We start from the raw sequence: 16,843 nt of genomic DNA, 5'->3' as shown, positions 1-16,843 counted from the left end.
ACCTGCACAAGCAAGTTCAGGTCTGGAACCTGCATAGTTAAACCCAAATTTTGTGTGTTAGGAGAATTTCCAGGAAGTGGAAAGAGTATGGAACGTTGTTGATAGTTTTCATAGCATTCAAAATTCTGATTTTGTTTAAGTCAGTGGGAGCCTGGGTATTGACTTCTCCAAGGAAGAAATGGCCACAAGTTTAGTATTTCCATTCCACTTCCTTCAGTGAGCAGATTGGTGCTGTTATGGCATTCTGTGTTTTTAATTTTTAATTATCTGTATTTAAGTACAGGCTATATAAAGTTTCAGCCTGTCTGGGACTTACTTTGCCTCTGTTTCTTATGGCTATGAATGTTATATTAATGCTTAGTCCTACAGCTCAAAAGGTGTGGCAAAAACATTACCCAGCAGTTTGGAAAGTTCCTAAGGTTGCAAACTCTAATTTAACTGATAGAAGCAGAGTCTGCATGAGGGGCAGTATGAGCCCTTGAGGGATGCTGGCTTGTGCTACCTGATATATTCTGCTTTTTTTTGATCTCCACAGAAACCCAGTAGCCACACCAGTGTGAAGGACAGGGAGCAGGCACCCAGTGTATGGGAGGGCATGTTCCCTGCAGCACCTTTAGTCTGTTCTGCACCAGTACGCAGAGTGCCTTGGGTTTGCTTGAGCTAGGTCACTGCATGCAACTCTTCCAGGCTCACTTCTTGGTTTGGAAAAAAAACCCAGGAGAGAAAAGGTCTCTCCTAGGCAGCTTTTCCTGATGCCACCTGCAGAGTTTGTGGCTGGCTTTGCTCTCTTGCCAGATCAGTAACAAGATCTGCTTTGCATGAAACCTCTCATTGCAGGTAGGAAGGATGAGCTCCTATGCTGACATCTGCGGGTCCAAGCATGCACAGGGCAGCACCGAGGGAGGGTACCAACGCTATGGAGTTCGGTCCTACCTGCATCAGTTTTATGAGGACTGCACAGCTTCAATTTGGGAGTATGAGGATGATTTTCAGATCCAGAGATCGCCTAGCAGGTGGAGCTCTACATTCTGGAAGGTACTGCCTGTTGCTAGAGAGAGAACCTCCCATTCTGGATTTTCACGTGTAACTAATGATTTTAGGCATTCACCCAGAAAGGCCTGCTGTTGTTTAGTTTTCACTGAGATGGCTGAATAACAATCTGTCTGAAAACAGGGTACTCTTACCAAAATAAGTCTGCTTCCAAGGGAGTCCTGGGATCTTTGGATCCTCTGGTTTCTCTGTCACAAGGAGCCATGTCACCGAAACATCAAAATCTTGTCTGGGAAACCACACCTGTAGCTTTACAGCATCATTTACCTCAGCATAGTTTACACTTGCTCTGCACCCATAATAATTTTGCCACATTATTGGGGATAGGACTGTTAGCCTGATAGCAGTAACTCTGGGGCTGTGTGACCTAAGGATCAAGAAAACTGGAAGATCTCCATTAAGGTCAGGGAACTTGACAGAATTGGAGAGCACCAGAGGCTGGAAGGGGCCTGTGAGACCATCTAATCCAACCCTTCACAGCAATAGGAGCTTCCTTCTAATCCCTGCAAAGCAAGTGGTGGATATGGCACAGACTGTCAGCAGGGTCTGAACTGTTGGTGCTAACCACCACCTAAAGCTAAAGAAATAATCAGTCACACAGCACCGGGGTTAAACTGTGATCTGCTCTGTGATGGAGCCTTTGGACATGAAATGCTATTTACATATGTAGATGCATGTTCCATTGTTTCCAGAAATGTCAATACTGAAATTATATTAGTTGTAAAAAGACAGTTCTCTGTATATTCTAGTTGGGCCACATATGACTTGAAAGACAAATACCAGCCTTCTCTTAGAAGAGAAAACTGTACCTGCAAGTTAGTGTGAAAGCTAAGTACCTCATAGGACCAATTGCAAACTGAAAACTGGAAAGTCCTATTAATTGGGGGTTTTTTGTTTGTTTTCCAGGTCGGACTCATCTCCGGGACGGCTTTTATGCTGATAGGTTTAACGGTTCTTGTAGTGGGTTTTCTTGTACCACCGAAAATCGAGGCTCTTGGGAGAGATGATTTTGTTGTGGTGGATACCCGTGCCATTCAGTTTAACGGGTCCCTTGATACATGCAAGCTGGCAGGGGCAATCTTGTTTTGCATTGGAGGGTCCACTGTGGCAGCATGTCTGCTGATGTCTGCTTTTGCTAAAAGTTACTCCAAAGAAGAAAAGTACCTCCAGCAGAGATTTAAGGAGAGAATAGCCGATATAAAAGCCCATGCAAACCCAGTCACAAAAGCGCCAGCACCAGGAGAATCAAAGATACCCGTTACTTTGTCCAAAGTCCAAAATGTCCAGCCTTTATCTGAAACCTGACCCTTTCTTTAGGTTTTGTTTCTCACTTGTAGATCACTTTAACTGGAAAATATCAGCTGTTGTTGGCATACGTGCTAGTCAATTACAACATCAAGTGCTCTGCTATACAAACACACAGCTGATGGGAAAGCTGCTCCAATACAAATCTAGGATCGGGAATAGGGCAGTTACGTGATTAGACCTGTGATCAATATATTCAGTGTATTAGAACATTTTAATCTGTGTTGAACCAATAAGTCCTTGCAACAACAATTAGGTGTTTAGCTTATCAGATTGCATCCCTGGAAAACGTAGGGTGCACTTATGACAGCTGTACCAGGAACTACTCTGCACTGTTTAAAGTTTAGATGGCTTGGCTTTTTGTTTAATTTTCTTCTTGCCTTTAAAAATACCATTTAGTCTTACTTTTATCTCCTGGTTCTGCTGTCTGAGAAGCCAAGATTCTGCCCTTGTAATTTGCACTTGTCCTCCTTTCACATGCTACAGTCTGCATCAAAGTAATGAGGCACAGGTAAAATATACATGACAGTGAGTGCCCTTAATTTGATCCTGGCACATGTCACTTCCCAGAAATGTTACTTTCTGGGAAAAGCAAATTAGACTTGATACTGAGTTATGATTAACCCGTGCAAAACTGCCACTTTTGTCTTGGTCATTGCCACGTTAACAAAAAATGCAAAATAAAGATAAGGAATTCAGATGGAAGGAGGAACATCATACTTGTGTATCTTTGATTTGTTATTGTTTATTTCATTATATTGTATTATGTTTGAAGCTCGTACAAAATGTTTCTGTTTTGGCCAGGTATGGATTACTAAATATGGTTTGACGTGCCCAGGCCTCATATTCTGTCAGTACATTAATGCCATGTTAGATGACCTTAAAGTTTATCTAAAGACATTTTGAAATGTTGTTTATATTTTTATAGAGGATAGAAAAAATTATGCTTAATCAGATAAGTTTGTGTAAATGCTTACCTGAAGATTTGTCCTTTCACTGGAGACCCTTAATTATTTTCCCACCCAGGGCAATTATTTCACTGTCTTAATCTATGGATTTAAATTAAACTGTATTAAGAAAGATGTGACATTTGTACTCTCTGACAATATGTGTCACCTTATAGTTCTGTCTATTTTTTGAATGGATTGAATAAAATTCTAGGCGTGAGCCAACCATGGCTTTTTGTGAAAAGTCTCTTTCTAGTCTAACAGGTTTCTCTATAATATTATCTAGTATTTCAGTTTGAAAGGAGAAATCTGCAGTTGAAATTCACTGGTCTCCTAATGCAGTCTGTGTTTTCAGGTTTCATAGGTGAGGAAGTCACTTTGGTGCTACATAAAAAAAAGATTCCAGAACAGTAATGGCAGGTACCTGGTAACAGTTGTGCCCTTTCCCTTGCTGAGAAAACATTTTGTGATCTGTGACTCTCTTCATACTTCCACAACTTAAATAAACTAGAACATACGTGTTTGGATGTTTCAGCTGAATCTGCAGTAATTTTTGTGGCTGACAACACTATTGAAAGTAGAATTTTGCTCTGAAAGGGAAGTGCCTGTCTTAGCAATGCAATTGCAGTGTCCAAACATTAGCACTGAAGAGATGGACAATCAAGAGCTCATCATGTGCACACATTTACAGAGAATGAAAGTATGTTTTGGTGCATCTTACAACTTACTGGCATCCATATATTAGAAGCATGAAAACACATTGCACCTGATCTTAATAATAAGGTTGTAATCTTGGGGGTTAAGCAGATGGAGCAGTGCTAAAGAGAAAAAGATGAGAAGACTGGCAAGGTGAGGAGCAGTGTATTATTTATAAAGCCAGCAAAAACAGGGGTGATGGGCAACAATTCCTTACACAGCACCTGGGACGTGCGGACAGCCTGTTCCTTGGTTATTCCAGGCAGAGAGACTCCTCAGTGCTTTCTTCTCAGGTTGCAAAGAATTTTGTTTACTGCCACTTAGCTTTCACGGCTATCAGTGTGTGGGCAGTAGAGAGTCAAGCTGTCCTGACCTTTTCAATGGGGAGATTTTAATTAAAAAATCGTGCAAGGAGGAAATGTGACATTTCAAGTTCTACAGTGAAGTTCACCAAAGGAGACGAGAGTGAGGGTTCCTGTTGTGAGTACTGAGTCCCTTCTCTCCAGGTACCTTTTGTTAACACTATACTGGAAGTTTGACTGAAAAATCCAGGTGGAAAGCACACGTTGGGCTTGTTTACCCAAAGTAGCTATGCAGGTATGCAGTTCTGTTTAAAACACACCCCCCCAATACAGACACACATGCAAATGTTGCTAAATTTTTATCCCAAGGGCAACTGGCCCAACAGGTAACAAATAGAGCCAATACAAGCACCAGACATTCGGTCACATTGTGCACCGGTCACATTGCGCATTGCTCTTGCAGAACTGAACATGCTTTCACAGTACAAGAGCGGGTGAGTCATGCATGGCTTTACCTAGGTGTCAGCAAGGAAGAAAAACCCTTGAGGGTCTTACTGAAGCTTGCTGGCACAGGAAATGTGTTTGGAGTTTAGCTGCAGCAGCAGCAGCAAAGCCGGTAACCCTGTCATGACTAACATTGCCACACACATTTCACTTCATTAAACCCTTGTTTCGGTTGCTTAGAGCTTTTCCAGAATTGAGACTTCCAGAGGCTGCAATCCTTCACAGCAGAGAATCAGTGCCACACAGGGCTGTTGTAGAAGTACTGAGCAGAAAATTACTCTGTTACTATTAAGAACCCACATATTGGCAAGTTTAAGACATGTAAGAAACATTTTCAAGATTCATTTCCTTGTAATGTTTTAACACCTTCATCCTTCAGTGCAGGAGCTGAAGCATCAGCAAACTATCGGTGGAGATGTGCTTTTTGCTTGTTCTCCTGGAAAATGCCTGTGACTTGGCCTCTGGCTGGGGAGCAGTGAGGGGCAGCCAAGCTCTCTGAGAACTTTCCAGTGAGGCTGAGGGCAATTTGTCCCTGCACATACCATTTCCTTACTATATAACTTTTTCCCTTTTCCCATCCCCACCAAACTGCAGCAGACGCTCCACTCTGGGACTGCCTGGGACTTCCCCTTTCCGTGCTGGCTGCCATCACCTTTCCAAAGGGCACATTAATGGACTCCTTTGTGCAAATAAAATATGGCTTGAGCAGACAAGCTTTTCTTTTTTTACAACTCTCTGACCTCCCCACTCAAGAGGCTTCTTTCAGTTTCTCCATGCTCATCTTATTTCTTGCCCCTTTTATAGCCTCATTTGGCTTAAAATTACAATGCAACCATAGCTAGCCCAACACCATTTTCTACACAATTGTGGTGAAGGAAATCACAATCTTCAGTCCGAGTGGTAATCACTGACTTCATTTTTGTTAATAAATGCTCTCCTGAAGTTTAGATCTGCTTCCCCTACCACACTGTGCAGAAATGGCTTTTTTTTAGCATCTGTTCTGTCCTCCCTGCTCTGGGCTATCTTGACCCCTTCATTTTCCTTTTGTTCCTAGCACACAGTGAATCACAGGCAAAAGCAGAGATACAGAAACATCCCTCCTCCCAAGCTGACTGTAAGCAGATTTAATTCCCAGTTTCTGCTGCAGCCTCAGCCTGCTATTTCCAAGTATGAGATTTTTAATCATGCACAAGTGCAAGCAAACAGCTCTTCATAAAAGCAGCAGCAGAGAGGGGAGGCTGCAGCATCCTGACCAGCAGCCAGCTGAGAGTCAGGTTTGGCGGGGGGGAGCAGCAGCAGAACCCATACAATGGAGAGACTGCTCAGCCCCCAAGGACATGCAATGTGAGGGAGGCAGCAAAAGACTGCAAGAACCTTAGTTGGATGCATTTTGCCAGCAGCTTTCTATTAAAGGACTAATAGCAGAGCAACAATTTTGGTAAAATAACAGAATTGGCGTTTTGGCTCATTCAGCACTGATGGGTCATCCTGCCATTACACAGCAGGCTGCCCTCTCAGTTCACTGCATGCCAGGGGTAGCAAGATGGTACGATGCTCTCTGAGATGGCTTTGGAGTTTCAGCCTTGCTCCCTCCACTTCCACCGCCAAAAGAAGCAGCATCTGTACAGAGCATTACCCACAGACTACTTAGAGAAGCGATGTTTAGATTTTGCCAGGTCATCCCCAAGGCACAGTTTGTCCCCAGGGAACATCATTGCAATGGGGAGACACACACAGTCTCCTCCTATTTCCGATATTTAGAGACCACCTGTGCTCCTGGAGTCTTCTGATCTCTGGGCAAACAATTCACCCACATCCTGATTTTCTTCAGCTCTTATCTGGCCATGCGGCAGACCACACAGCACGCATTTCCTGCATCAATTCCCTTGATATACATTAAGCAGGGCAAAATTCAGTTTTGCTGTCAGATAATTTACAGAGGGATTGTGATTAAAATCTCTGCATATTAACAGTAGGTCAGGCAAATACTTCTAACAGCTCTGCAGACAGAAGGGACAGCATCAATTAACTTTTCATCATTTTGTCTAATCATTTGCAGCTGCTTTTTTGCAGGCCCAGTTTTTCCATAGTTTACCATTCATGAGTTTGTGCAAATAAAGATGGGAGAGCATTTTTAAACACTGCTAATAAGCTAGTCAATTTAACAATGTACTAGATATGCTGCTCCAGCCATTTCGGTCTCAAGACTCATGACTTCAGGCCATTGCCTAGCTAAAGGCACCCCCACTCTGAGGCTGGGGTTGCTTTTTTGGCCAGCGAGAGGCCTTTCGGGAATGTCATTATTTCCCTGTGTCTACTCTCTTAATGACTTCAGCATCTGCTGCCCTTTCTCTCCCTGCCTCCTTCAGGAGCCTCAAGCCCTGACATTTCCTTCCTCAGCCCCTGCGTCTATTTTTGGCACAGCAGCAGGGGTGAGGTGAGAGGGACCCCTGCCCCAGGCACATCTCAGAGGGGAGGCAAAATGTGCCTGCCTGGAACAGCGGCACAGGGGAGGCAGGTCTGCAGCACAGACAGGAGGGAGATGAAGGGGAAGAGAGGCAAGAGGGAAGAAGTACCTGGGGGAGATCTGGCAAAATGCAACATTTCAAGCATCAACATTGGTCATCTGTCAATGAAGATCAGAAGAAATAGTAAGGGAATATAGAAAGCACAGAAAAACTTGCTACAGGTCTAAAACCTGTGGCCAGAAAATCATAATATGGTGGCTAAAATCTTAATGGAAGTAGACATTAAACAAAAAAAACAACAAGAAAACCAAAACACAAACAACTTTTAACATCAATATTCTATTCACCACAGATGGCTAGACAAGCACGAGGACCCTATTGTCGGACAAGTGCATTGTCCCCAGAATGAGAACACATTTTTCCCCTTAATATACTATAATAAAGAAATCTCTTCCGAGAGCTCTTGCTCGGACTGGGTTCAGCTCTCACCTGACTCCTTGTAGAGGGATTTCTCTTGAAACCAGAGCAAGTTTTTGCCAAGAAAAAGAAAAAAACAAACACTTCAAAGACTGCTGAACACTTTGTCACTATCTCCAAGAAGCACAGGTGATCAGAGAGTACCCCAGTATCCATCACACAGAGGATGGTTGGCTCTCTGGCTCACTGCTTTGAAAGACTGCAACCAAAGTGGGCCCATCTACATCATCTCCCCCTGCAAAGGAAAGGTGACTGATCTGGCCCAGAGCAAGGCACGCCACCAATGACAAGCAGAGCTGAGGCAGTTGCTGCAACCCAGTATGGCCACAAGAGCCAGTGCCAGCTCCTTTCAGCTCCTGTAGCTGAGCTCTGAGGGTAGGGGCTGCTCCAGCATTTTTCCAAAACCATGTGAACATCCACATACCCTGAGAGCCTGAGCCATGTCTCAATTTTCCCCAGGGTAGGACATCATCATCTCTTGGAGTACTTATGGCATGGGCTATGGTAGTAGTTTGGTCCCTTGGAGTGAACAACAGTTAAAGAGAGATGATTGCAGCACATGTAACCAGCCCATGCGTAGCTCAAAATCACAAAAGAATGGACTGCAACTAGTTTGTGCTGACCTCCAGGTGATCATGTAGCACTGGGAAGTGGTAGGTTGAGTTAGTTGGTTTAAATGTGTCTTGTGTTTAAACATATGTCTGATGAGCTGCCATCAAATCTTTGCCCTGATGTGGGGCATTCTCTGGATCTTCTGCCTGACCACTGTCCCTCCAGCAGCAATGATTGCCCCCTGAGGAGCACCCCAGCGTTGACCTCTGAACCAAACTGCTCTTTCTTCGGACACCATACATGATTAGCCTAAAAGCATCCTCCAGATCATACAGAATTTCACCTGCCTGAACCAGCAGCACAAACCAAAGGCTCAAAAGTAGCTCCAGAGCTGACAGCCAAATCATTTTCTCTCTGCAGATGCATGCCTGGTATCCATGTTGAGAGGGCTCTGATCCCTGTCTGGTATGCTGCCAAGTCTATCTAAAGGCTATCTGCAAGCAACCCAGCAGGCAGGCATACAGAGGGTAATTCCCAAAGCAATCTTCGAGAGCAGTGTAGACCAGGCCACTGAGTCCTCACCTTCAAAACACTCAGCTGTGGATCACACAGATGTTGGTTTAGAAGAATCCCAAAGCATATGTCAAAGTATCTCCAGATCTGCTCCACAGGGAGGGTGCTGACTGTGTCTCCTACATGTGTCACACCTCCATTCAGGCATGGGCACAGCAAAATGTAGAAACCAGAGGTATCAAAGACTACAATCTACATCCCACATGTTAGGGGATTAATTACTTGTAGGCAGGGGTGAGCAGGAAAGGGGGCAGAGCTGATGGGAGCACCAGGTGCCAGGGAATTAAGCCATGGGTGGATGGTGCTGAATACTCATGGATACCCATGGTGCTGAGTGTCTGACACATACATAAGCTCCTTTCTGTACAGGAGCCCTGATCATGAAGTGATATGCATAGTCCTTTTCATTTCCTGGTGGAAGCAGCAGGCTTCCAGAGAAGTAGGCACTTGTCTGAAAGCAGTTGCAAGCATTTCTAGGTCAGTCAGCATGCCACGATCTCTATCCCTCACTCACAACCAGTCACCTGCCCAAAACCAGCAGCCAAGGTCAGGGGCACCGAGAAGCATGGTGGCTCTCCCTGCTGCGGAGCTCCAGCAGTATATCTGGGTGTGGATAAGTTAGTAAGTGAAAAAAGCCTAACACTAACCTTAAAGCTTTTGAGATTAATTATCTTTGCCTCCCCCCCAAAAGAAACATCACACCTTTTTTGCAAAAACCCCTCTGCTTCAGTTTGGCCACAGAAACACTTGAGAAGGCTCTCCCAGGGAAAGGCTCTAATCCCCATGAGCAGGCACAGTGCTACCACAGCAGATGGCCACTTCCCTCCGCACACATGGGTCCACCTGCAAGAATCAGATGTGCTTGAGGGTGCAGTCCTCAGCCAGAAGCACCCAACAGGAACCCTACCTTCCCTCTCCTGGGATAAGCCCTTTATAACCAGGTCGCCAGGATGCTTTGAACTATGACCTCTTTGGTCATCCTGAACTAGATCTTCTGTTGCATGGGAAGGAGAAATAGCCTTTACCCACTTCTCTTTCTCTGAAGACTACTTTTAAACAGTGAATGCAAATCCTAGTTCTTGGCTTGCCAAGTTTATTTCTGTTTGGCGCTAACAGTAGGAGAGGTAAGAGAATGGCAGGGGAAGGTGTAAAGCCAAGGCTTCTCTGAGGGTGCCAGCTTGGCAGCAACAATATTTAACTGAGAAATAACATGGAGCACAGGCATTATTTTTAGAAATACCATTTTTTACAACCAACCTGGAAGAAACAAGGGCAGCAGAGAAACAGATGGATGCAGAGATGATATGCAGTGACAAAATCACAACCTGTGGCAGTACAGGTTCTGCGTGAGGGTACCAACCTGGGTATCCAAAGCATAGCAGCAGCATGACTGCTCATCTCTGACCCCATCACCTCACTGAGGCAAAGACGTTTAAATCAGTCAAATCAGAAGTCCTTCCCAACTAAGATAAGTAGAAAAATATGCATATCACTGCAGTCTGAAGATATTTTATTCCCTCAAATAGGAGAATCCACTCACCCATGCAAGTGCAAAGACAGGAGTATAGTACCCATCCTCTAAGTACTCACAAGTAAAATAGCCATTCCCTCCTACCTCAAGCATTGACTTTGTGGTCTGTCAATTCCCAGCTCCTTGCTTCTATTCCATATCAACTGGTTCTTCCACGAAACTGCTTCAGCTGAAGGCTGGGGTACTTATTCCTCTCTCCCAGGGCTGGATGTTCCCGAACAGGATCCCCAAGACCCCTCCTAACTTATCTCCTTCCAAGCAGCTGCAGTTCCCAGGCCACGACTGTGAGAAATGGAGGAGCTGAGCCTCACTCACACAACTCACCTGTGCTAGGAAAAACAGCACGGGGTAAGGGGCACCAGCCAGCACAGCTCCAGTTTTCTTAATGACTGATTTCAGCAAGATTACTTTAAAAAAAAAATTGCTAAAAAATAAATTAGGTAGTCTTGGTTGTTTTCAGCATCTTGACAGGATCTATCCTACCAAATTATGCATTGGATTTGAATTATGAACTTCTAGCAATGCTTTTTCATTCTGTAAAGTTTTTGAATGAGGAGGAAACTCAAATTTTTTTCATATCTGAAAGCTGACAAGCCAAATGGGGGTTTTTGTGGTTTCTGATATAGATACCATGCGAAAGAAGAGAGAAGAAATGGCCTTAAAAAGATTTGAAAGCAATGCAGTGAGTCATAAGAAATGTAATTTCCCTTAGAACCTGCTTATAAAATCTTTTGTTCAATGTCTCATCACAGTTTCCCACTACAAGGAAAATGTGATTTTTATTCCGAATGGTGAGGCTTGGAGAGCTTCAGACTTAGGGGCAAAAGCCACTCTCTTCATCAGTTTACAACAAAAGCACCATCAACCTCCAATTCTGTGCCTTTTTCCCACACCCCTTGGGGGGCTCACATGCCTGATGTTCCTCTGGGAACAGGGTGAAGGAGAAGAAAACCCCAAACCACAAGTAGCACAGTGATAAAAAAGCAGCACACAACTCTATTTATAGATATATACTTTGTTAACAAAAGCATCCTGCCACTTTTCAATACAGGTTTTGATTTACATACCACCTCTGCAAGCTGTTCTTTATTTTATGCTTGTTTTAAAAGTGCTCCATTTCTCCCTCTCTGAAGAGACAGGAGGAAATCAGATCATGCTGAGGATAGAACGACACAGGCCACCATTTGTTCAACGCCACTGGAAGTTGTTACAGGGTCAACAGTGCTTTGGTATTGTTATTTATGCTTTATTGCATGCTATTGCTACCTTTTGCAAGCACCAGCCAAAATTTCTCCTTCCTGTGAAAGTCAGCTCCTTCAAAATAAGAGAGAAAGGGGAAGGATTTTAAAGTGGATCCCAAGTGGTCATTACCCTTCCACATCATCCAATTTCAGGCTAATTCTTAAGCTGCCTCTTCCATTAAGGGTGACTCAGCCAGGATCTCAGATCTTTTGTATCGTCCTCTGGACAACAATTTTTCTCCAGTCGTGACCTGGAGAGCTAAGAGGACTGGAGCCAGTATAAGCACCTAGGCCAAATGCGTTTAGCATGGTGGTTTAAAGACCTGGCTGGTGCTTTTTTGCACAGCAGGGATAGGGCAGGACCACCCTCCTGGAAATCACCAGCATTAAGGCTGTAACTTGGGTATTCAGGAGAGGAATTAAAATTTCTTAATGTTTTATTTTGGAGTCAGAACAAAAGCAAATGAGTCTACAGAGGGAGCTTGGATTAGGAGCTTGACTTTGCCTGCTACACATGCGTATCAGTGCTAGCACAAAGCCTGGGGTCCAGAATATGAGTGAGAGTCCAGGCAAAAAATTCCTACAGAAGAGCGATCTGACATTGGTTTTTACATTGAAATGCATGGAGACTAATCAGAGTTCAGTATAAATAGTATGCATAAAACCTGTGCCTTTGAAAATCTATTAAACATGATAACAAATCTACATGTTCTTGATATGCAGAACTGTGAATCATTTTACATATTCCTTCTAGTTTATATCAAACACGAGATTTTGAAACCTTTTTAGGATTAGTAGAAGCTCTAAACTAATAAAACCAGTATTTTGAATTACATTTCAGTCCCACTGAAGACAAGGGAAAAGTGTAATTGAATTAGGGATTAATTTATAAAATTGCAAATATTAGAGCTAAGTATCATCACACCTGTAGGTGACTGCAAGAAAAATAGGAACATTTAAATGCATTCCTAGTAACCACAGAGGTTGCTAGACGTTTGCCTACTGTTTCAAAACACTGCTTTGCTTAAATCAGATGTTTCCTGCGCTGTAGCTAGTATTAAAGACCTTTGAAAGTTTTGGTATCAGATGTTATAGTAAAGACTTGTACTTTCTTTGTTGAATTTTCCAAATCCTGTCCACTTCCTTATGAACCACGCAGCTCCCAGTCTGTTTTAGGCTGCTATTTCCATTTTACTTCAGAGCTTCAAGCAATATGAGCTTGGCTCAGCAAAGCACCAAGTATACACATAAATTTAAAAGATATATCACCCTTTTTGATGAGGTTAGTTATTTCTAGATGGAGCTATATTTTCTCATATAATTATAGCAAAATTCAGCTACAGTCAATAATTTTGTTCCCATCACTAACAATGCAACAAGATTAGATACGTGCCATATATGTGCTATATATGCACATTATTTATGTGTGCAGTACATGGGTACACACAGCAAATGCAGTCACAGTGTTCCCATATGTGTTTAAAAGTTAGTGCATACAAATACGCATGTGCACAATAATCTAAAGGGAGCAGAAAGCTTCACTGTCTATTGCTATCTCTAAAGCACTTCTTTTGATTAAACTTAGATTGAAGGCTATCAGTCATCCAAAACAACACATCCTTGAGCTGCATCCCGTTAAATCATTCTGATGCTGCTACTTAACAAATACACCCTTCCTCGAGATACTTAATTTTGTACTTACATTTATTATCTAACCATTATTTTAATGTACCCTTGGGATAATCAATCAAAATACTCAAGCAACAATCCTTTCCCCATATTTCTAAGTAATCAGAATACTTATTCTTTCTTTCACCCGCAGGTTTATTTTGCTTTACTTTGGATGAGGCTGAGTAGAGATTATATTTTCCTTATTTTCACCCATTTCTTTCCGGAAACTAAGTTTATTTTGGCTCTGATATGTCAAAGCACCAAAGCAACAAAGCATTAGATAAAATTTAATGAAAACTGCATATGCTTTAGTGCTTGGCTGAAATTAGGAATTTCAGCAGGGAGACACCTAGAAGTTTTGGTAGTTCACTCAGCCACTGCCAATGAACAGGTAAAACTCATGTTATGTGCTGAGTATCAGATAAACAGCATATACATACCAACAATCCAATCCTAACCTGAACGATGACATTAAAAACCAGTGGCCAGGTTACTGTGCTGTTATTGTTAGACTTAGACATGTAACAGCTAAATTGTCAGCTAAATTTGATTTTTTTTCTTTTTTTTCTTCAAGTTTTAGTTATGGAACAATCCTATCAGCTGCAAAGTCACCAGGTTTATAAAGTCAGTCATGCAAAGATAGATTTAACATTAATCAGGCCTTGATATGAGACAAAACACAGGACTATCTCTATGCTAGTTCTCTTTAATAGCAATTTATTTTAAAAATATAACCAAAACAAGAAAACAAGTCTTAAAAAACCCTCAGAACCTCTGAATATAATCTTAATAAAACAAGCTTAACAAAATAATGTATTTGTCATGTAAAACTGAGTTAAACCATTACACACAGCAAAACCAGACAGAAAAACCAAGCAAGACCACTGCTATGCTTCTTGTTTAATTTCTACTTTAACATCAGACTTATTTGTTATGCATAAACTAATTTCTCTATATAAAAGAACCTGATACAAGATTCATGTTGTCAGTGTTGTAAGGTGAATAATAAAATAGTTATATCTCTATTTCCAAATATTTCCAGATTTGCTATTCTGAAGAAACATATCCTGTCCTTCTTACAAGAAAACAGAGGGGAAAACATTTTAAAGGCTGAGTAAAACTTACAGGGATTTCATGTTCCCATGAAAGAAAATGGATATTCCACTTCCCTAGAATTTAGTTTAAGCTTTTCTATTACTCTTATTGATATCTCTAAGTCCTTTAAGCATGGAAGACACTGCACATTGTGGGAAACTGTAGGCAGACGGAAGGTATAAATAAAAACCAAACGGAGAAAAGTATCACCATACAAATCTCTCAGTTTCTTCTAAATACTGTTTCTAGGTACCACATATTGAGGCAAAATAAGTACCTCCATTAGATATTTTTGGGTGTTAATTTAACTTTTGAGGATGAAGAACGTCTCACAGGTTGTTCAGGTCTTAATCTGCAATAAGATGGCAGCAGGCACAGTCCTGTACTTGGTACACCACTAACTTCCAGCAAAGAGCATCCATAGCAATGTCGGTACAAGATTACTGTCATTTGTCTTGATTCAGCAACACATTTAAGCCCACGCTTACTGGTAAGCACATGAGCTGTTCAGCTCTAAGTGAGGAAAGATGCAGCATTTGCCGTTTTCCTTGGTCAGCTTTGCACAGAAGGTTCAGGAGGTAAATTCCCCTAAGCTCCCTGAGGAGACAGATGCCTTCTCTGGTTGGTTAAGCATTGTTTGAGGGCTTTTAACTCTACTGCATATATTATTCCAGTGCAGGATTAACGATAAAGGTACCTAGAGGATTGTTATGTGTCATTTTTCCTCACTAGTGCATACAGATATTTTATTCATCCTGTTTAGGCGAGGGGAGGTTTGGTTGTTTTTTATTTTTGTTTAACTGTTGTCTTAAATCCCAGTGAAATCAAAGACATTTGAGCATAGGTTTTATTGCTGTATCAAGTACAAGAAGCACAGCTCTTGTCTAAGAGCTTGGCTAAATTAGGAGCTTATTTTGAACTGATCAGAAATGCAATATTCCCTCAGATCTTTGTCACAGAGTTCAACAAAGGACACACAAATTGTAGACAATTCAGAGATGCCACAGGGCAAACTGTTCTAACCCTGTTCCTCTGGTTTTTAATATTATGTTTTTTAAACTTACATTGCCAATACTCAGAAACATGCTGAAGGATCTCTGTTTATTTCTACTCCATTGGAAAAATATATTTAATAGTTAGTAGAAAAACTGAATATGTTTGTATGAGTTTCAGTCATGACAAGTGGTTCTTCACATTCCTCAAACAGTGCTTCAAGTTCAATTGGTTCATAAATGTAACATTTGACTTAATGGCATGAAATCAACAAAACTGACATTTAGTTTCTCTTAGTAGTAATTTATCAGCATTAAGGATAAGGAAACCTACTATTTCTTTTGTGTAATTAATTAAATTATGCTCAGGGTTGTATTTCTATGGACTACAAATTATTCCCATTACTAACGGAGAAGCAGTAAGAGCAATGGAATTGGTGTCATTAGAAGTACTAATACTGTGGATCAATGGCTTATTTACTAATGCAAATTAAGCCACAGCCTATCAGGAACTGGCTTGCTCAAAAAGATGATGACACACTTCCAACCTTTAAGGCTATGTAAAGGATTCCTAAATGCAGCAATCCTTGCTAACTTTTACAGAAAACTGTCGGGCTCATCCTAACATGTTTCATATTAAAATGGCTCCATTGACAGCAATGGTTTCATGGCAATTTCAATCTAAATCCAGGCCTACTCATTTTTTTCATTAATAAAATAAATTCCACATACAATGAATTCACATACAAATCCACCCAAACTCAACTTTTGAAACTAATCTGCTATATACCCTTTCTTTACTTTTTTTCCCACTATAATAACAATTCACTGTTTAGTGAATTGGTGCGGGACAATCAACAAAACTTCTTGCTGTAAGTGGGAACAAGCTGCAGTATTGTAGGCTGTCTACATACATTCATAGTGCTAAGTAAGTGCTATTTAAGCATGTAAAAACTAACGCTTCTAATTAAGATATTGAAAAACCACCATTCAGTAACATTAGGACTGACACCTCATTAAAGTAGACAATTTTTTGTGGGCATTAGTCCATTAAGTGAGGAACATATTATAATTGTATCTTAATATTATGCCTGGAAATCATTCATATCGTGTGGAATTTTAATGGAAAAACTACATATGTCCTCATTAAAAGTGAAAAATTGTTTTTCTTTTCTGAAAAAAATCTGCAAAGAAGTTTTGACGTTGAATTTGGGTGGGTTCTTTTCCTTTTTCTGGAACACTGTCGTTGTTGTGGTTCTTCTATTACTGCTAACCATTCTATACCACAGAATAGTTCATTTATTTCTAATACAGTACTCTTGTATTTCCCCCCTCAAATTCTATTGGAAAATCTCACGTTGTAAAAATAATTCAATGTTCTTCTAGTAGCTATTAAAGTTTGTTTTCTCTATCAGTTCATATGACATTATCATCTCAAG

The 16,843-nt window shown here is 41.4% G+C and overlaps 1 protein-coding gene across 1 annotated transcript; it reads left to right on the top strand.

Annotated features, from left to right (window-relative positions):
• The first annotated feature begins 840 nt into the window (after positions 1 to 840).
• NRSN1 (neurensin 1) lies at positions 841 to 2,687 on the top strand. The gene is made up of 2 exons (XM_010194248.1): positions 841 to 1,035; positions 1,957 to 2,687. Exons 1-2 carry the CDS (start codon positions 847 to 849, stop codon positions 2,353 to 2,355), a joined length of 588 nt encoding a protein of 195 aa, XP_010192550.1. The 5' UTR covers positions 841 to 846; the 3' UTR covers positions 2,356 to 2,687.
• Positions 2,688 to 16,843: the final 14,156 nt, after the last annotated feature.

The sequence above is a fragment of the Mesitornis unicolor genome, unplaced genomic scaffold, assembly GCF_000695765.1.
Source record: "Mesitornis unicolor isolate BGI_N332 unplaced genomic scaffold, ASM69576v1 scaffold3881, whole genome shotgun sequence".
NCBI lineage: Eukaryota > Metazoa > Chordata > Aves > Mesitornithiformes > Mesitornithidae > Mesitornis > Mesitornis unicolor.
Note: the sequence above shows the minus strand (reverse complement) of the source record. Positions and strands in the feature narration are given on the sequence as shown.

Coding starts and splice junctions, on each gene's coding strand:
- NRSN1 (XM_010194248.1), top strand. CDS start 847: ATGAGCTCCTATGCTGACATCTGCGGGTCCAAGCATGCACAGGGCAGC. Junction 1,036..1,956: donor GGAGCTCTACATTCTGGAAG/GTACTGCCTGTT, acceptor TTTGTTTTCCAG/GTCGGACTCATCTCCGGGAC.